General features: G+C 32.5%; 1 protein-coding gene across 3 annotated transcripts in view; it reads left to right on the top strand.

The window, feature by feature from the left end:
- Positions 1–21,353, top strand: part of ACAP2 (ArfGAP with coiled-coil, ankyrin repeat and PH domains 2) — a 129,171-nt gene that overhangs the window by 34,711 nt on the left and 73,107 nt on the right. For 2 of the 3 annotated variants that reach the window (XM_039850525.1, XM_039850526.1), the window contains exon 2: positions 16,308–16,365. The exons of the other annotated variant lie outside the window; for it this stretch is intronic. In XM_039850525.1, the coding sequence (XP_039706459.1) occupies positions 16,308–16,365 (58 nt within the window). The remainder of the gene's footprint in view (positions 1–16,307; positions 16,366–21,353) is intronic. 3 annotated transcript variants of the gene reach the window in all.

Genomic DNA, 21,353 nt, shown 5'->3' with positions numbered 1-21,353 from the left:
TTATTTGCATTTCTTTGTTAACAGATGATTTGGAGCATCTTTTCATGTGCTTATTTGCCATCCGAATGTCTTTTTTTGGCAAGGTGTGTGTTAAGGTCTTTGGCCCATTTTTTAATTGGGTTGCTTATTTTCTCATTGTTGAATTTTAGGAGTTCTTTGTGTATTTCGAATAATAGTCCTTTATAAGATATATATTTTGGAAATATTTTCTTCCAGCGTGTGGCTTGTTTTTTCATTCTCTTAAGCAATATTTAGTTTTAAATGTCAGGCATTTTTGTTTGTTTGTGGATTATACTCTAATTAATTGATTAGTGTCCTAATGTAAGAAATCAAGATTCTAGGATAGCCCACAAAATTAAATAAGGCAGAATCAGTAAAATTTTAAATCAACAAATATTTCCAATCAAAACTATTTATGAAAAGAACAAAGTTTGAGTGCTTTAAAGTCTGAGTTTAAATATGTATATGAAACTTCCTTCTATGGAATATAACAAAAATCACATTTATTTAATTATTTTCTTCACTATATCATTAAAGCAATTTCTTCTATCCCTTAGTATATTTCCACCATGAATATTTTTTCTTAAATATTTAAAAGTGAACCCCCTTTCATCACTTCATATCCTTTTATCCTGGGTTTTAAAAAAGTACTTATACCACCTGATATAATATTTATACATCTTTTACATGTTTGTTGTTGTACCCCCATTTAGATTCAATTAGAGCAAAGACTTATTATTTTACTACTATATCCTAAGTCTCTTGTACAATCCTTCACATCCAATAAATATGAAAGAAATGTGTTTTGAATGAATAAAAAACACTGCTTAAATTTTAGTATACAAGCTATTTTAAAAAAATAACTGCTGATTTTCAAGGCAATTGTTCTTGTCTTTATTTTTTTCTAAGACTGATTTTATGAAGACTGCTTATACCTCAAAAGGGCTTATTAAATCTCTGCTTATTACTAACTACTAGTCAGAATTTCAAATTTTACATTCTGAGCAAGAGATTATGCTACCTTAATAGAATATGCTGATTCTTATTTCTAAGTCAAGCATTGATTCTTAATTGGTTGACCAGTAGGTCTTTGGAGTATGTGATATAATCCTTACACTATCATTAAGAACCAGCTATAAAAAAATGTTGACATCCAATATGGGTTTAATGCAGTATAATCATTATGTTAATTATGTATAAATCTCTTGATGTTTTGACCTATAAATTTGTCTGAAATTGGTCAGTATTAGGAATATGCCTGTCAGAAGAAAAAGACTAAAGATTAGAGATTATCAAGGAAATAGCTAAATAAATTGTGTATATTGTTTTTTAATGTGAAGAAATTTTATTTTCCAATTTCACATGGCAGTAAAATACATATCAAATGTACTGTCTTAACCATTTTAAATGTGCAGGTCAGTGGTATTAAGTACTTCCATATTTTTGTATATTTTTGTGCAACTGTTGTTACCATTCATCACCAGAATCTTTTCAATCTTCTCTACCCAATAAATAATAATTTCTCTCCCTTCAGCCCCTTGCAACCACCATATAAGTACTCATGTAAGCACCTCATATAAGTAGAATCATATAGTATTTCTCTTAGTGGTTTATTTCACTTAGTGTAATGTCTTCAAGGTTCATTCATGTTATAGCATATGTCAGAATTTCCTCCCTTTTTAAGGCTGAATAATATTCCATTGTACATACCACATTTTGCTTATCCATTCATTTGTTGATGGGTACTGCAGTTTTTATTCCTGGTCTTTAACCAGATAATGGGTGCTACCTTAACACTTGCCACTTGGAATGACTTTCTTGTCCAGGAAGAGAGCACTTGTCTCTTATAGGAATGTGGTTTTATTGTTATAGAATTAAATAATATGGCCTCATCAGAATGTGACACAGCCCCGTATTCATACAATTAATACATCTTAAGCAATGTTGTAAACAGTAATAGCTGAAGGTAGTCATGAAAATTTTAAAACAGGGTGATTTCTGTTCCCAACTCATTAACATGTATATGATTTAAAAAAATTTGTAATGTGTATTTTATAAGAAAAAGTTCATGTGTATGTATTACAATGCATTTTTATTTTTGCCCTTGAAGGTAGTGACTTTTCCTGTGGCTGACTGCAGCAGAGTCACCTGAAAATTTAATAAAATTATGCATTCCTTAGCTGTGAAGATTAAGATTATGTTAGAGTGTGTGGAACAGGGATCCAGGAGTCTCTATTTTGATATGCTTGTTATTTAGTCAGAGATAGTTATCATTGGTTATCATTATTCCAGCAAATTTTCTTACTGGCATCTTTATATAATCTAGATTTTAGTGTATGTCATGTACATGTCTCCATTTCTTATGGCATTAAACAAAAGGCAAATTCAAAATAGTTTTGTCAACAGTTACTTTGAGACTCTAATAGAATCTTTTTTATAAGGTGGGCTGTTAGAGAAAGATTTAGATATGCTACAGGCCGTAAGATAGGACAAGATTTAAGCCAGTCCATAAGGCTGCAAGAGTAGTAGTTTTGGTAAATTGGTAAATTTGTGGGACAGAATTATAGTCCATAGTTAAACAGTTAATGAAATTATTTTGGAGTGATTGGTCTCATATATATGTGTTGCTTTTAATTTTGAGACTTTATCAGCAAAGGATAATTAGCTATACAAAATGAACCATAGAACCGGAATGTAATCGATCCTAATTTTTTAGAAAGACAAGAAAACGCAGATCTTGATCTGTAGCTCATCTTACGGAGAGTTAGTCTTTGTATTTGTAGGAGTTAGATTTGTGTTTAATATTATAGGTGGCAATAGAACTTTTGCCCCAGACTTCCTGAGAAAGAATATGAAGGTTTCTTTTTTCATCTAATTAATTAGTTTTAGCTTCCAGGAGGAATTGAAAATGGAGAGAGGAAGCGGGTAACAAAGCTACTTGCCTTACTTGTTGATTGTTAATATGCATTTTAAGAGTTTCTAGTTGAGACTTTTTTCCCCTCTCTCATTTTAGTTTCATGTACCTTATATTCCTGGAAAAATTTCCAAACTTCTATTTAATTAATTAATTAATTAATTCCTTATTTTTTATTTTTTTGAATGTAAACAGAATTTTATTTGAAATGCATTTTTTTTTTTGGTTGTGAAAACCAGCATTATTCCTTCATGACAATTTATTTATTTATTTTTTTATGGTGACATTGGTTAACGAAATCCAATGTTTCAGCTGTACACTTTAACAGTAAGGCATATATATTTACACTGTGTGCTTACCTCTCATAGTTAGATTTCTTTCTGTCACCACATATTTAATCCCCTTTACCTTGTCTTCCTCCCTCTTACCCTCTGGTGACCACTAGTCTATTGCCCATGTCCATGAGTCTCAGTTTGTTTTGTCCTGTTCATTTGTTGCTTTTAGGTTTATATCCCACATTTAAGTAATATCATGTGATTTTCAACTTTTTCTGTCTGGCTTATTTCGCTTAGCATGATTATCTCAATGTCCATTCATGTTGTCGCAAATGGCAGTATTTCATCTCTTCTTATGGCTGAGTAATATTCCATTGTATGTATGTATCACTGCTTCTTTATCCAGTCATCTATCAAAGGACACTTTGGTTGCTTCCATGTCCTGGCCACTGTGAATGATGCTGCTATGAACGTCGGTGTGCAAATATCTTTTCGGATATGGGTTTTCAAGTCTTTGGGGTAAATACCCAGTAGAGGGATTGCTGGATCATATGGTAGATCAATTCTTAGTTTTTTGAGGAACCTCCATACTGTTTTCCATAGTGGCTGTACCAATTTGCACTCCTATCAGCAGTATATGAGGATTCCTTTTTCTCTGCATCCTCTCCAGCATTTGTTATTGCTTGTCCTGTTGATTATAGCTATTCTAACAGGTGTGAGATGATATCTCATTGTGGTTTTGATTTGCATTTCCCTAATAGCTATCAATGTTGAGCATCTTTTCATATATTTGTTGGCCATTTGTATGTCCTCTAGGGAGAAGTGTCCATTCTGGTCCTCTGCCCATTTTTGATTGGATTGTTTTTTTTTTTGTTACTGAGTTGTATGAGTTCTTTGTGTAGTTTGGATATTAGGCCCTTATTGGAGGCATTGCTTGCAAATATAGTTTCCCATTTGGATGGTTCTCTCTTTACCTTGTTGATGATTTATTTTGCTGAGCAGAAGCTTTTTAGTTTGATGTAGTCCCATTCATTTATTTTTGCTTTTACTTCTCTTGCCTTTGAGGTCGAATTCATAAAATCCTCTTTAAGTCTAAGGTCCTTGAGTTTCGTTCCTGTTTTCTTCTATGCAGTTTCGTGTTTCAGGTCTTATATTCAGGTCTTTAATCTATTTTGAGTTAATTTTGGTGTGTAGTGATAGATAACAGCCTAGTTTCATTCTTTTGCAGGTGGCTTTCCAGTTTCCCAGCACCATTTATTGATTGAAGAGGCTTTCCTTTCTTCACTGTATGTTTTTGGCTTTTTTGTCGAAAATTATTTGCCCATATAAATATGAGTTTACTTCTGGACTCTCGATTCTGTTCTACTGCTCCGTGTGTCTGTTTTTCTACCAATACCATGCCGTTTTAATTACTTTTGCTTTGTTGTATAATTTGAAGTGGGACAGAGTGATGCCTCCAGCTCATTCTTTTTTTCTCAGGGTGGCTTTGGCATTTTAAGGTCTTTTGTGCTTCCATAAAAATCTGATGATTTTTTGTTCTATTTCTTTAAAAAAAGCCAATGGGATTTTGATGGGGATTGCATTAAATCTATATAATACTTTACATAATAAGGCCATTTTAACCTGCTGATTCTTTCAAACTAGGAACACGGAATATCTTTCCATTTCTTTGTATCCTCTTCGATTTCTTTTGAGTCTTATAGTTTTCATTATATAGATCCTTCACATGTTTCGTTAGATTTATTACTAGGTATTTTATTCTTTTTGTTGCAATTGCAAAAGGGATTATTTTTCCACTTCTTTTTCTGACACTTGATTATTAGAGTATAGGAACACTATGGATTTTTGAACGTTGATTTGTATACAGAGACTTTACTGTATTTGCTTATTGTTTGTAGTAGTGTTCTTGTGGAGTGTTTAGGGTTTTCCATGTAGAGAATCATGTCATTCGCAGATAGTGATGGTTTGACTTCTTGGTTTCCTATTTGGATGCCTGTTATATCTTTCTCTTGCCTGATTGCACTCTCTAGGACCTCCAGTGTTATATTGAATAACAGTGATGCCTTGTTCCTGATTTTAGAGGGAAGATTTTTAGTTTTTCACCATTAAGTATAATGTTGGCTGATGGTTTGTCATAGATGGCCTTTATATGTTAAGGTACTTTCCTTCTATACCGATTTTGTTAAGTGTTTTGATCATAAATGGATGCTGTATCTTGTTGAAGGCTTTTTCTGCATCTATTGATATGATCATATGATTCTTATTTTTTAAATTTGTTTATGTGGTATATCACATTAATTGATTTGCATATGTCGAACCATCCCTATGCCTCTGGGATGAAGCTCACTTGATCGTGGTGTATTATCTTTTTAATATACCAAACTTCTATTTTAAAATATTAAATTAATCTCTTCTGTAGAAGCATACTAGTGGTTCATCAGAGTATTAGGCCAGACCTGTTTTTCAATATTTAAAAAATTGTTTTCTGACCATTTTGACTTGTCTTAAAATTGATATTTATTATCAGTCCTTATCTTATTTGATCCATCAGTAGCTTTTGACATAGTTGGCCACTCCTTACTTGATACACTTTTTCCACTTCCCTTCTTTACCACATTCTCTTGGTTTTCTTCTTATCTTGTTAGTTGTTACTTCTTAGTTTCTTTTGCTATTTCCCCTTGTTCTTCCTCACCTTTAATATCATAGTGCCCCAGACCTCAGTCCTTAATCCTTTTTTCTGTCTTTACTTTTTTTGATAATGTCTAGTCTCGTGGCTGTAAATACTACCTATGTGCCCATGATTCCTAAACTTATACCCCCAGCTCAGACTTCTAAACTCCAGACTCATATTTATCTACCTAGTTGATGTCACCACTTATGCTGTGTTTTTTAAATTGCTTAATTTTTTTTCTTCTTTTAATTAGTATAACTATTTTGATTATTTTCTTTGAATGTTCAACGGTTCCATTTGATTATAAGTTGAATGCAGACAGGAATCATGGTAGTGTAATTTTGTGGTGGTATTGGAGTGAATTATTCCTCAGCTCCTTTGAGGTTTCTTTCGAGGCTTGTTTTAGAAGTCCAAATCTTACATTATTCTACATTCTAGAGTATTTTTATTATAAAAATGTTTCATTTCTCTGAAGTTTAAAAGAAATTATAGGTATCATAATGGTTAGATTAAAGGTATTAGCCTCATCCAATGAAAAATAAAAATCTAGTTATGAAGTTTATGCAATTATTTATGTGTGTGTGTTTTTTATTTTCTCTGACAGCTTTTATAGTAACATCTATACAAGGCTGGAGAGGTCATTGCAGATTTAAATAACTATAAGATGGAGCCAGAGGGAGGGAATTGGAAAGTTGTACATAGAAACATGTACAACAAGCTGCAGATAGAATTATCATAAGTGACTCCAGGCCCTGGATTATATAATTGTTTTAAATGCCGCATCTCTTTATCCATCCAGTAAACAAATGTTTACTTGGTAACTAACTGAACTAGATATATATATAGCACAATGAATAGTCTCTCTCAAGTCCTCTCAGTTTAGGCATCCAGATTAATAGTTGAAATTTCATATCGAGTGCCAAGTGCTGTATTTGAAGTGAGCACAGGGTACTTTGTGGCATTGGTGGTGTGAGGTACTCATTCCATTGAAGAGTAGAAGATACTTCAGTGTCACAGGTTTACTATCCTAAGATGGTTTATGGTGTGAACATTGTCTTTAAAACCCTGAGCCTATTTTTTAGTCCATTAAATTTGTATTCTTCTGCATCTGTTTACAAATCTTGTAAAAATTGCAGGGTTTTAATGGAGATGAAATACTATGTGAAATGCGTTTCTAAACACAGCTACTGTATTTTCATCAAACAGTTCTGACATTTAGCAATTTGCTAAGGTTTTTTCTAGTTCAAGAGTCTGTGATTCTGGGATTGTTATTCACTTCTTCTTAAGGCTTTTTTCTTTTATTACTTTATATTACTATTCTGTATTCTTTTAATATAACATACTGTATTGTGCGCGAAGGTGCCGTGCAAATTATAAAACACAAAGATGTAAGGTAAACTTATTTTCATTATGTATTAATAGGATTTTGTTGTTGTCGTTGTTAATGGAGGAATCTAGGAAAGTTATAGATGTGATTTGTTTACCAGCCCATGATATGTGATGGAGAGATCCCTGAAAGACCCTGTATGCAGTTACTTACCTGCTCCGATTTGCAGTATATCTTGAACCTTAAATACCACTTCCAGTTCCTGAAAACCATAATAGGGAACAGCCATGAAAGAGAGAAAGAATATGGCAGTTCTCTGACTATAAATTTTGACAATTTTGTCTGAGCTTCATCCTAGATGTCCCTACCGTCTTGCTTCTTTCTCTCATTGTGAGTCTGCTGATGATCCCATCTTATTTGAAATACTTGGTTATCAGTCACAATGTTCTTTCCTCATAGAACTCTCATCTCCCCCTATTATAAACCATGAAGTTTATAGTGCTCACTTCTCCCTAAAGGTACTGCCCATGACAGTCCACTAATATGATAAGCATTGTTTTAGTTGAAAATTTGATTTTAATTCTTTAAACAGTGATAGTAACTACTTTATTTTCCTATCATGTCAAAACCTACTACAATGATGAGAATTCTTGGGAATGGACTGGCTCTGTAGAAGGTCAACTTAAAAAAAAAAAATTTTTTTTTAAAGTAGACTTGCCTGGGTTTGTTGTGATTTCAAGACAGAAATACCTTCCTTTTTAGCTTTTATTTTTATGGACCCAGTTGAAGGTGATATTTGTCTGCAAGTTTGTAGTTTTTTTTTCCCCCCCTCTTTTTTTCTAATTTAAGGTGACATTATTCTGCTTTAGATGACTAGTGCCTTCATTCTAACTTTATGCCCTCTATTGTGAAATCTGGAAGGGGCTGTTAACCAGTCATATGTCACTGTTGACTCATTGATCCCAACATAATAGATGGGCAGTCTCTTCTTTCACCACTTTTTTATGGCATAGTAGAATGATGTTATTATAGTGCCACTGTAATTACAGTGCTAACTCCCTGGACAAGAAATTCAGGCTTTTAGAGGAAGGAAGGTGAAATGGAAACATAGCTTTCTAAACTAGTACTGATTTTTTTTTTTATGGTGAGGAAAAAAATCTAATTTCCTATCAGATCAAAATAAAACATTACTAGAATTTCCTTAGACTAGTTTCCTGTATATAGTATTTGTCATGATAAAAAAAAAAACTCACATCATAAAAAAAATAACTTTATCTATAGCTCTTATCTGCAGAGCGAATTCTGGAAGTAACTACTGAAAGCACACCCCTGTTGAGCGAATCTGGAACCCTAGGAACAGAAGATTCTGTACTTCTCCCCTTCTCTTACTCCCTCTCAGTGCAGGAGGATGATCGGAATAACATTGTAAGAGGTTTACCTTTTATTTTAAATGGTGAGCTTGGACTCATACAGTTATTGACACCTGAGTAATGGCTTGAGAATGTGGTATTCATTCACTTGGACTCTCCTCTGGCCTTGAAGATTTTACTTTGGATACTGTGTGTCGACAAGGGAGAACTTGAGGGCAGAAGAGGTACATGTTCCTTTTACTGTCTTTTTTTTTTTTTAAAGTTCTTTTGTTGTCTGAGAAATGGCACACTAATGCTACAATCTTTAACAATATAATTGAGCTTGCTCGGAAACATGTGTGGACAGAAGATTTTTTACCCTAAAATATTAAGTTGAACAAAAAACTTAAAAAAAAAACCTCCACTGTTTTCATCTGTATTCATTACCTTGCCTTTTAAGAAGTACCTAGAGGAGCCTTTTGAAAGAGATGAGTGAAACAATATAAAATTTGGTGAGGTTTTTTATGGCTTATGAGCTTTTTCTTTTTTTCTCTGTCGAAAGCGTGAATGAGGGCCTGGAGGAAATCTTGCTAGAAGATAATCAAATCCAGGTTCTAGCTTTCCTTTGAATGCTTATTTCAGAATAATAGAATGTTAAGAACTGGACGTGATATTAAAGATGATCTGGTTTGTTCCTCACTCTTTATGGATGAGAGAGCTGAGGTCTGGAAAGATTAAATGATTTTCTCGGGGATGCATATAGTAGGTAGAGTTAGACTAAAATTTATTTTCCATTTCTGGTTTATTTTTCCACTATTCTCTTTTCCATTACAGGACTGAATTTCTCATGGATCTTGCCAGGTTTGCTTAGCAGACAAATCTGAGCAAACAAGAACAGTTATAACATTTTAAACATAATATTTGGAGAAGAAAGACCTTTTAATTTCACTGACATTCCTCAAAAATGAAGTCACAGACTTAAAAAAAAAGTGGCTTATTATTATTGTGTAATAAATATACATTCAGAGCCATAACTCTCCTTCATACTGATTGCAGTGTTGGTTCTCTGTAGGCTCTTAGTAGAGTTGGATAGAATCGATCTTGTTAACTCTGAAAAACCAAGTGGATTTTCAAGTAATATTTTATATTACATAGTCTTGTGGTCTAGATTGAAGTTATGAAGAAGGAGAAGACTCCAGTGTGTACTTGACATATAATTTTTGGAAGAGAGGAAGAGTATTGAAGTGTTTTCTCTTAAAGGGATTTAGACTTGCTGTTTTATTTGCTGATCATAGGCCTGTTGTAACTTTTTTTTGCTCTTTTTTCAAACCATTTCAAATTCTTCTTGGAAGTGTGTGATAATTTAATCTTATTAATGCTTTCTTCCCTCTTGGTCCCATAAAATGAAAATGGAAAGGGGATTTCATTTAACACTGTAGATAATTATAGTTGATATTCAGTGATTACTTACTGAGTGTCAGGCACTGTGCCAGTTTTTCTATGTATTTAAAATTTAATTGTCATATATCTCTATGGCAGAGGCTGTTTGTTGTATTTTTTAGATGAAATTGAAATCCAAAGAATTGTGTGACGTTACACAGCTAATAAGAAGTAAAATATGAATTCAAACACAGGTAGTTTTTTAAAACTCTATTCCATTGCCTCTTAACATAAGATGCTACAGAGACCAACTTATAAAGGACCCAGAACTCACTGAATAAAATAAGAGGTGGCCATTCATATCACAAAAGAATTTAATAAGGGGATTCTTTTAAAAAAGCAAGTCAGAAATCCACAGGGGGCCATATCATTGATATGGGAGTTTTGGTCACCTAGTTTTGCCTCCTGTTGAGTTACAGGGCTGCCTTTGGATCAGTAGGTTATTCTTGATTCAGCCATTGGTCTGTCTTTGCAAAGAATAGTCCAGCATTGCCCACAGTTGGTAAGGTTGCTGCGCTAAAAGAGAAAGTTGGTTGGACATGGTAGGTACCATGATAGACACATAGGCAACGCCTTTGAGTATCTGAATGGTTAATTCAATTTATATACAACTTTAAGACTATATCTATTATAAAGCACAAAGAATATAGATGTTAGTTTCAAAATCTCATATATATAAATATATGTTTAGTTTGAGTATTTTATCTCTTTGATAATTCTTTATCAAAGGGGAGGCAATTATGACTTAGACCCTCAAATCCATTTTTAATCATTTGAGGATATTTATGTGCTTATTAGTAATCTTGACTGTCCTGTAGTTGTATTTTAGATTGTATCACCATGTGATCTAATCTTAGATTATTAATTCCATTTTAAGGATATTGCCAAGGTTGAAGTAGAAGTTTTTTTTTTTGGATCTCAAATAGGTGGATAGAATAATTTTTATCGTATTTACTATTTCTTTCAAATAATTTTTATATTAATTAGTTGAGTATAAAAACTTATGATTTGAGTTGATCATCAAAAACTGATACGTGAATAGGTAAAAGAATGAAGATGTTATTATTAAAAATAAGTGATTTTTTTGAATTCTGGGTTTATTCAGCTTAAGATACAGCTAGTTAGACCTAAGTCCTAAAAATTATTTTTTTGTATGTATTTCATATATAAGAAAGGATTTTTATTCATTTTCTTGTGTTTGATATTTATAATAAGGAATGAGTAACTTTTTCTGTAAAGGGCTTAATAATAGTTAAGTGAGGGCCACACGGTCTCTCTTCCAACTACTCAACTCTGCCATTATAGCATGAAAGCTGCCACAGACAATATGTAAATTAATGAGTTTGGCTATATTTCTAAAAAACTTTATGTATGGACACTGAAAGTTGAATTTAATATAGTTCTTATATATCATTAAATATTATTCTTTTGATTTTTTTCAATCATTTAAAAATGTAATAACCATTTTCAGCTCTTTGGCTATACAAAAACAGGTTATGGTCCAGACCTGCTTGACAGGCTATAGTTTGGTAATTCCTGCTCATAATAATCCTGTAAAACTTTGTGACTGCCTTCTATTTTTTTCCTTTTCTTTTAACATCTTTTAACATTTTATATTTTGCTTCTTTTGCTACTTAATTATGTTTTCTTTCATTGTTAGTGTGTGTGTAACTTTTAAATTTTAATAATTTTAAGTAATTTTAATTAAACATTTTAAAAATAAAATTTAAGCTATAGAGGGTCGGGTCTATAATATTGACCTCTATAATGGTTTGCACTTTTATAAAAGTTATGTGCTCAATAAATATTTGGGAGAGTTGGAGAGAAATAATATCTGTCATCTAATAGTAGAAAGCTAATGTGTAGATTGTTTTATTTCATTTATTCATTCATTTTTTTAACATATGTTCCAGAATGGTTCTCTTGCATTAATGAATATTAAGTAATAGGGAAGCAAAATTCACCTCAGAATGCAGGGATAAGAGAAAGGAAAGAAAGCATCTCTTACTGATTGTGTTCTTGGTGTCATAGTATAAATGATAGGGACAGTCCTTTAATTAACCTTTATAACTCTTTTAAATAAGTATTTCTTTACTAATTTTACAGGTGAAAAAACTTAGATAAAATACATTCGGCTTAGATGAGTGAATGGTGGAACATAATTTCAACTAAGACCGTGCTCTTACCATCTACTCTTTTTTTTTTTTTTAGTACTAAGGACTATTCAGCAATTAACCTGCCTGTTGTAAATGCTAGCTACTTACCTATTGCTGCAAGTTTTCACATACATCTTAGATGGCCAAGGAAAGAAATTTTATATTTAGAGAAGGTGAAATACTGAAGAACCTCTAAGATACACTTGCAGATTCTATGAATATACGATTACGAAGGCTTCATTTTTATTATTTATTTATTTAAAAATTTTTAGTAGGCTTTATTTTTAGTACAGTTTTAGATTTAGAGAAAAATTGCACAGAATGTATAGAATTCCCATATACCCACTCCTAGTTTACCCTGTTATTAACATCTTGCTATATGTGATATATTTGCTATAACTGATAGACCAATATTGATCCCTTATTAGTAATGTCTATATTTTACATTAGGGTTCACTCTTCGTGTTGTACAGTTATACACATTTTAACAAATGTATAATGTCATGTTTCTACCATTACAGTATCATGCACAATAATTTCACTCCCTAAAATCTCTGCATTCTACCTATTTGTTTCTCCTCCTAGTCCTTTGAATCCCTACCAACCACTGATCCACAATTTCCCCTATTATTAACATTTTGCATTAGTGTGGTACAGTTTTTACAATTGATGAGTCAACATTATTATTAACTAAAGTCTGTAGTAGTTTATGTTAGAGTTTACTCTTTGTTAACCTGTCAGTACATTCTATGGGTTTTGACAAACGTATGCTATGTACGCACCATTACAGTATCATACATAATAATAGTTTTATAGCACTAAAGATCCCTTGTGGTCTACATATTCATTCCTCTCTCCTTCCCCATGAATCCTTGGCAGCCATTGTTCTTTTTACTGTCTTCATAGTTTTTAAGAATGATATGTTTTTACTGTCTTCATAGTTTCCAGAACATCATATAATTGAAATAATACAGTTGGTAGAATTTCAGATTGGCTTCTTTCAGTTAGTAATGTATTTTTAAGATTTATTCATTTCTTTATATAGCTTAATAGTTCATTTCTTTTTATTGATGGAAAACATCCCATTGTATGGATGAGCCACATTCATCTAGTAAAGCACATCTTGGTTGCTTCCAAGATTTGGCAGTTATGAATTAAGCTGCTGTAAACATTTGGGTGCAGGTTTTTGCGTGGACATAAATTTTTAACTTGTTTGGGTAAATACCTAGGTGCAATTGTTGAATCCTATGATAACTTATGTTTAAGTTTATAATAAATTGTAAAGGGCTTTATTTTTAATGACAAGTAAAACACATTTCTTTTCTTTTTATACCTCTCTTTACCTCTTTACCTTTCTTTAAAAGTGTTGTTTTATGAAAGTAAATTAGTAGAATTGCACAATGAAATAAGATTGAAGATGTACATGAAGCTTCTTATCAAACTACAGTCAAGAGCCACTTTACGACAGGGATATGTTCTGAGAAATGCATCATTGGTCAATTTTTTCGTTGCATGAACATCATAGAGTGTACTTAAACCTAGATGGTTTAGCCTACTACATATCTAGGCTATGTGATATAGCCTATTGCTCCTAGACTACAAACCTGTATAGCATGTAACTTTAGTGAATACTGCAGGCAATTGTAACACAACAGTATTTGTGTATCTAAACATCTAAATTTTAAAAAGGTATGGTAAAAATATAGTATAAAAGGTAAAAAATGTTACACTTCTAATGGACAGCTATCATGAATGGAGCTTGTAGGTGAGTTAGTAAGTGGTGAGTGAATGTGAGGGCCTGGGATATTACTGTACACTATTGTAGACTTTATAAACACTGTATACTTAGGCTACCCTAAATTTATAAAACAACACGGGATTAAATTAAATCATGCAATTAAGAGATGTGGTAAACACAAGATGTTATAACTGCTGTCATAACATGGTATACTATTTTACAGCAAACATTTTTTATAAGGAGAAAGAGTACAGTCTATGATAATGATAAAAAGTATGGTATAAAAATACGTAAACCAGTAAAATAGTCATTATCATTATCAAATATTATGTACTGTACATAATTGTATGTGCTATACTTTTATACGACTGGCAGCATAGTTGGTTTGTTTACATCAGCATCACCACAAACGTGTGAGTAACGCATTGCATTACAACATTGAGACCTTACGATGGCTGTGTCTATGACATCATTAGGCGATAGGAACTTTTCAGCTCCGTGATAATCTTATGGGAGCACCGTCATATATGTGGTATGACATTGACTGAAAGGTCGTTATGCAGCCTGACTGTATAAGTTTAGTAGGAACCAATGACTAAATCAAGATTTTTTAAGTTGGTTCTTTCAACTAATTTGCTTGAAAAAAATTGGAAGTTTGAGTCAAGCTGAATTATATAAAAGTTAAAAGTGTAAATGAATAGAGTTTCTGATAGTAAAAATTGTGGAGTTTCTTGACTCAAACATTTTGAGTGTCTATATTGCCTTTGGGAGCTCAGACTAGTGAAAGAAGTGAACAATGATAGAGGTATGCATCAGTTACTGTGGGGACACAAGAGGAATCTGTAATCCTGCCTGAGTGGGTGGTGGAAGGGGTTCTAAGAAAACTCACTTTCTAGGAAGGTGATGTCTAAACTTTTTTTTCTCCCTCTTTATTAGCTTTAAAAATTATTTTAAAATGCATAGTTATTGCACATATTAAAAGAATCCAGAAGTGTAAGTAGTAAAAAGTGTAAATCTGCTCTCCAATTTTCATTCTCCAAAGTTATAGTTAATAGATGGGTAAATACGCCTCCAGATTTTTCTTATACACATACCATCAGGGTTCCCTCCTCCCCCCCAAATTTGGGCTTATACAAATATAAAATTTTGTATCTTGCTTCCCCCGCCCCTCCCCCGTGTAATAGACTATCATGTATATGTTTCTGTGTCAGTAGATACAGATCAATCTCATTTAAAAATTCACTGCTTCACATAATAGGATGGATATACCATCATTTATTTATATTATTTCCTATTGTTGCATATGTAGATTTCTAAGATATTGCAAACGGTAGATATCCTTGTACCAATATATTTATTTTCTTTTGTGAATTAAGTTTTAAATGATGAGTATATAGGTAGGTGAAGGGAGTGAGGACTAACGTGAAGGGGGAAATGTTTTTTAGGCTAAGGAAACAATATGTAATTTAAAAAATACTGCTGAAGAAAATGACAAACTTTTAGGGGAGAAGCATTTCTATTTTTATGCTTTGGAAATACAGCACCTTCTTGTTTTCCTCAGCTATATGGTAGAGTATCTCATTTTATGGAATATATATCTCTATTGAATAATTTATAGTCAGATAATTTTCTTGTTTGGGAGATTAAAAACTTTTTTCTATAAATATTACCAGTTAGATAGGTAGAATCATAGGCTGATAAAAAGGATTATTCAGAGGTCACACAGAGATTAAGTGGATAGTTCTAGGAATAGAGCTTGTAGTTCAGCTTTCTTTCTCTTCTTAGCTCTGTTGTCTAATTGAGAATTTCTTACCTAGAGTTCAAAATAGCTTTTTGGATCATGAATCCCCCATGCTATCCAACTGAAACAAATTTTTAATTTAAAAAATAGTGATTGAGAAGTTGCTAGTTTATCAAGAAGGTTATTTGAAAATGGCATATCTGGCTCGAAGTAGATGAGTTGCATTTTGTTATGTATTACTCTTAATTAAAATTTTATTATCTTTTAAAAGTTTTAGTTGCTGCTTTGTTCCAAATTTCCAATTTTGTAGTGTTGCATGTAGTGTAATATCAAGTACTAACTAAACTAGTATTATACTTTCATCATTCTCCTGACAAGTAGGAGTATCTGGTAATTTCTTAAAAATACATTGGAAACAAAATGGAGCATTAAACAAGGATAACGTCCTTCTGAGCTATTTCTAAAATGCTTGAGTAAATCAGCCTAATGTATTCTCTCATTACCTTAAACAATAATTGTATTGTCTTTTGTATTGCATGATTATGAAGTATTCATCTTTCATCCTAAGGTAATTATTTCTTTATGTGAAGTGTAATTTTAAAGCGTTGACATCTATTTTATTCAGTTGAGTTATTTTTCAAGAGTAAAGTATACATTTAAACATGTAAAATGACATTTTATATTTAATATTTCTAGGGCTGCTTTGGAAGAAGTAGAAGGAGATGTGGCGGAATTGGAACTAAAACTTGATAAGGTAAATTTTAGTTTTTTAACTTTTTAAAACATTAATTCTTGTTTCCCATAAATAATAATTTGTGCCTGTAGTACCAGGTGGTTCATATTGTTACTTCTTTCATCTCTATGAGGTTAAATGCTATTATTATCCCCACACATGAGGAAATTAAGGCTAGAGACAATAAGTAGCTTGCTGAAAAACTAAGTGCCAGAGCTAGAATTTGAACCATGTCTGACTTAAAAAAGCTCACTAGATATTCTTTTTATTGTTGGGAGTTTCTTTCTTGGTCTAACAAAAATATTGCAGCTATTTTTTTGATGCTTAATGGATTTCGTACATATTCAGATCATTCCTGTTTATAAATTTGGATGTGGCCATGTTCAAATATAAAGGTTAAAATACTTATTCCATTTTTTAAAGATATTGCCAGAAGTGTTTAATTTATATTTAATAATTGATATTAAGTAGTCATAGTCTATGTAAGGGTAAATGTACATTGATTCCTATCTTCTGTATTAATTGTTGATAATCTTCTTTTGCTTCTACCCAAGAAATGTATATAACTGCTATATAACAGGCAGAGATATGAGACCGAGTAAGAAATGGCTTCTGATCTTAAATAACCATTGTTTAGTGAAATATCTTTAAATTATTGGTGGTAAATCAGATGCATATATTTGAAATATCTTTTTTGAAAATAATTTCCTATTTGTATAATTATTGGTGTAAATGGTATTGCTGTGTAAAGCTGTGCTTTTCCAACCTTACTGTGCATAAGAATCCCCTGGGGATCTTGTGAAAATACAGATCCTGATTCATTCAGTAAGTAAGTCTGGGGTATCTGAGATTCTTTCTTTCTAACCAGATTTCAGGATGGCACTTTGAGTGGCAAGGAAATAAATTTTGTTAATTAGGCTAAAGGTTTTCAAATATTTTTAAATCGTGAAAGATATGTGTATATATGTGTGTGTGTGTGTATATATATATATATGTAATGTAAATAGAATAGAAATTATATAAAGCAGTATTATTTATGTATGTGAAACAAATAAAAATTTTAGAATATGTTTACTAAAAGTTATTTTTGCGTAGTGCTGTCTAGTTTCAAAGTGCTTTGTTATACACTATGCTTTTGGATTTTTATAATAATCCTGTAAGGTAGATGGGCCAAATGATATTATTCCCATTTTATAGATGAGGACAGCAAAGCTCAGAAAGTGAAGGACACTTGCTTCATTTCACAGTTAGAAGAGGCAGAACCAGGGTTAGAACCCATTTGTTTTTATTCTTAGTTCAGTGCTCTTCTTGTGCACCACTGTACTCCTGGATCCATGTTGGGGGAGCACACGACACTTGGAAATTTTCTGAGGAACACTAACAAGCTTCCAGGCAAGCATTTTAAAAATTTAATGTTATAATTTTTAGTAAAGATAGTATTTTCAAAAGCTTATTTTTTTATTTAAAATTATATGTATTAGATTATTATTATTATCATTATTATTATTTTACCCTGAGGTATTATATTATTTTTAAGTACTCTTTGACACAGTTTTTAAACTCTTAGGGTAGGCAACAGAAGATGTAGTCTTGATTTTTTGGTAGGTTTATGAGAGAGTAGGGAGAAAAGCAAGGCTTTTTAAAGAATCACAAGAGTACTATAATAGGATATCTATTCTCTTTGGGTAGAACTGCATCTGAGTCATACGAAACATTTTGTGGGGAGAGGAGCTCAAAATTTAAAGTATCTAAAAAGAATTTTTGTTAATGATTTTGCTTTTATGAGCTGCTATTTTTTTTATTCCTTTATATTATTTATTTAGGGTTGGGAGACTGGTAGAATTCTAAAACCAAAAGATTCAGATCTAAAACAAAGTTATTAAATTACTGACATTCAGTACTAAAAACTCTAAGCCCTTTCTAGAGTCTGTATTAATCCACAGGGCTACTAAGGGCATCACAGAAACTGACTTCTTTTAAAATATCTTCTATCCATATAGAAATTCCATAGTTACTTTTATATTCCTCTAGTTTAAGATCTCAATCCCTTGTTAAATGTACCTCTCTCAAATTCTTAAGGTGTTCTCTATCATTTTTACTTTAGAATTATGAGGAGTTAACATAGAGAAGAGAGCCTGAGAAGAGCAGGAAATGGTTGTTATTGAAGGTGGTGTCAGTGAAGAAGGTGGGGCTGCCTAAGACTAGTTTAGTGATTTCATAACTTTGTGCAGGGCAAGTTTCACTTGTAATATTGTAAATCATGCCATCAACAGGTTAAACTAGTTTAATGACTTACATCGATTTTGCTTATAAGGTATGCCACCAATAGTTACACTCTTCTTGGTGAATAATGCTTACTGTGTGGCATTGATCTGCTGGGTGCAACCATTTGTCTATTCTGCCAGGTGTTTGGGCATTGGCAACATTATAGAGCATCATAATTGCCATCTGGATATATAATCTCTGTGTCTGTTACATCTTCTCTTTGGAATGATTGCTACCTTTTAAATCATAGCACAAGTACTACCAAACTTAGGTTTGTTTTCTTATGTTGTATTGCTTCTTGCACATACTTTCATTTAAATTAGTGTAATATTATTATAATTTTTGGTTTTTAGCATAGTCTAGTAATTAAGAGCACAAAGATTGGAACAAGGCTTCTTGCATTTGAATCAGGCTGTACCACTTTACTGAACTGTATGACCTTGGGCAAGTTCCTCAACCTTGCTATGCCTCAGTTTCTTCATCTCCAAAATGAGGAAAATAAGAGTATCTATCTATCTAAGGATTGTTGTGAGAATAAGATGTGTTAATACATGTTAAGTGCTTGGCACTGTTCTTGGCACATGGTAAGATATGATAAGTTCTAAATAAATGTTAATTATGATGGTGTCTCTTTAACAGACTGTTAGCTCCTTGAAGACTCACTGTCTTTAAAGAGAAAAAAACCCTCTCATTTCTTGTGTACTTAGTGTACTAGGTCTTATGTTTTACTTATATTATCTCCATCCTTCACAACAATGTTGTAAAGTTGATATTGTACCCAATTGCACATGACTTAAAGGATAGTCAGCAAATAAGTTGTTTGTATGTCCATCATCTGGCAAAGTGCCTGTGACATATTTATCACTTTAGTAAAAAACCTGAATGAATTTGGGCTGCTAGCTTGATTATTTTGACTAATTTAACATTTACTCTTACTCTTAGGTAAAAACCTTCCTAATATATAACTCTTTATAAGTTTATATTATTCAGTTATATCTTAATTATAACTCATTTAATAAGGATTTTGACAGCTGGCATAGGCACAGGATCTATCACCAAGTCAGTCTTTCTTTTGGGTAGCTGCAGTATATGTATGATTTCAGCTACATAACGATTTTCTTTTCTTTCCAACTCCTGTGATAATGACCTCTATTCTAATTCTGATACCTCTTTTCATGGCCATATTCTATGCCTCACTACTCAAAGTTCTAATCTCTGAGATCTGGAATGCTGATATCTTACTTTCTGACTTGAATCTCCAGTCTTTCCAGTTCCAGTCTTTACTCCTATTGCTTCTGTTCTTCAGGCTCATCTAGAACTCTAGTCTTTCAGTCTATCTAATTCTGATATTTCAGTTCCCTTTTAAGTTCATTTCCCTTTCAGAGTACTTTTTTGTTGCTGTCGTTAACTTTTTTTGTTGTTGAGGTAAAATTCACCTGACATAAAATTCACCATTTTAAAATGCACAATTCGGTAGTTTTCAGTATATTCAGTACTGTGCAACTCTCGCCACTATCTAATTCCAGAACATTTTCATCACCCTAAAAGGAAACCCTGTACCTGTTAGCAGTCACTCCTGATTTCCCTCTCCCTATGTCCTCTGGAAACCACTATTCTTCTTTCTTGACTCTTCCTTCCTTTTTGTAGGAACACCTTTGTTTCTTGCCCCTGATCCAGAAACTTAACAAAATCTGTCCTTATCTTTTTCTTTTTTTCCCTTCTGTTCGAGTGGTAAAAGTATCCCTTTCCCTATGCAGTCCTAGACTCTTAACTCCTCAGGACTTTCCTTTAGCCATCTCTTTTTCTCTTCTCTACTACCTCTTTATTTTAAGTAGATAAACATGTTCAGGTTTCTCTTGGACAAAAACAAAATAAAACCCCACCTCTGACAAGGAAGTGCAAATCTTTGTTGTGTAATTACCATGTGCCAGTAGCAGTTTGTGCTAAGATCTCTATGTGTATTATCTTAATCCTTTTATAGAAACCTTATATGGCTTGGTACCATTGTTATTGAATTATACAGAAGAAACTGAGACTTGTTGAGATGTGAAGGTCACTCAAGATCACTTTGATGGTTAAGTATGGCAGCTGGATTTGAACCTAAGCTGGCTGAGTCCAGAACTCTGTGTATCGATTGACTGATTTATATTAGAGTTGACATACAACATAAAATATTAGTTTCAGGTGTACATCATAGTGATTCAACATTTATATACTTTACAAAGTGATCACCACAGTAAGTCTAGTAACCATCTGTTGCCATACATAGTTATGATATCGACTCTTTCCTATGCTGTATTATATCCCTGTGACTTATTTTATAACTGAAAGTTCGTACTTCTGAATCCTCTTCCTCTTTTTGGCCCAACTCCCCATCGCACTCCCCTCTGGCAACTATCAGTTTGTTTTCAGTATCTATGACCTTGTTTCTGCTTTGTTTGTTCATTTGTTTTAAGTGAAATTGTACGGTATTTGTCTTTCTCTCCAATTTATTTCACTTACCATAATACTTTCTAGGTCCATCTGTGCTGTCACAAATGGCAAGATTTCATTCTTTTTTATGGCTAAGTAATAGTCTGTTGTATATATGTATGACCTCTTTATCCATTTATCTATTGATGGACACCTAGGTTGCTTCCATATCTTGGCTGTTGTAAACAGCGCTGTGACGAACATAGGGGGTACATGTATCTTTTTGAATTATTGTTTTTGTTTTCTTTGGATGTATATCCAGAAGTGGAATT

The sequence above is a fragment of the Pteropus medius genome, unplaced genomic scaffold, assembly GCF_902729225.1.
Source record: "Pteropus medius unplaced genomic scaffold, Ma_sr-lr_union100, whole genome shotgun sequence".
Taxonomy (NCBI): domain Eukaryota; kingdom Metazoa; phylum Chordata; class Mammalia; order Chiroptera; family Pteropodidae; genus Pteropus; species Pteropus medius.
Note: the sequence above shows the minus strand (reverse complement) of the source record. Positions and strands in the feature narration are given on the sequence as shown.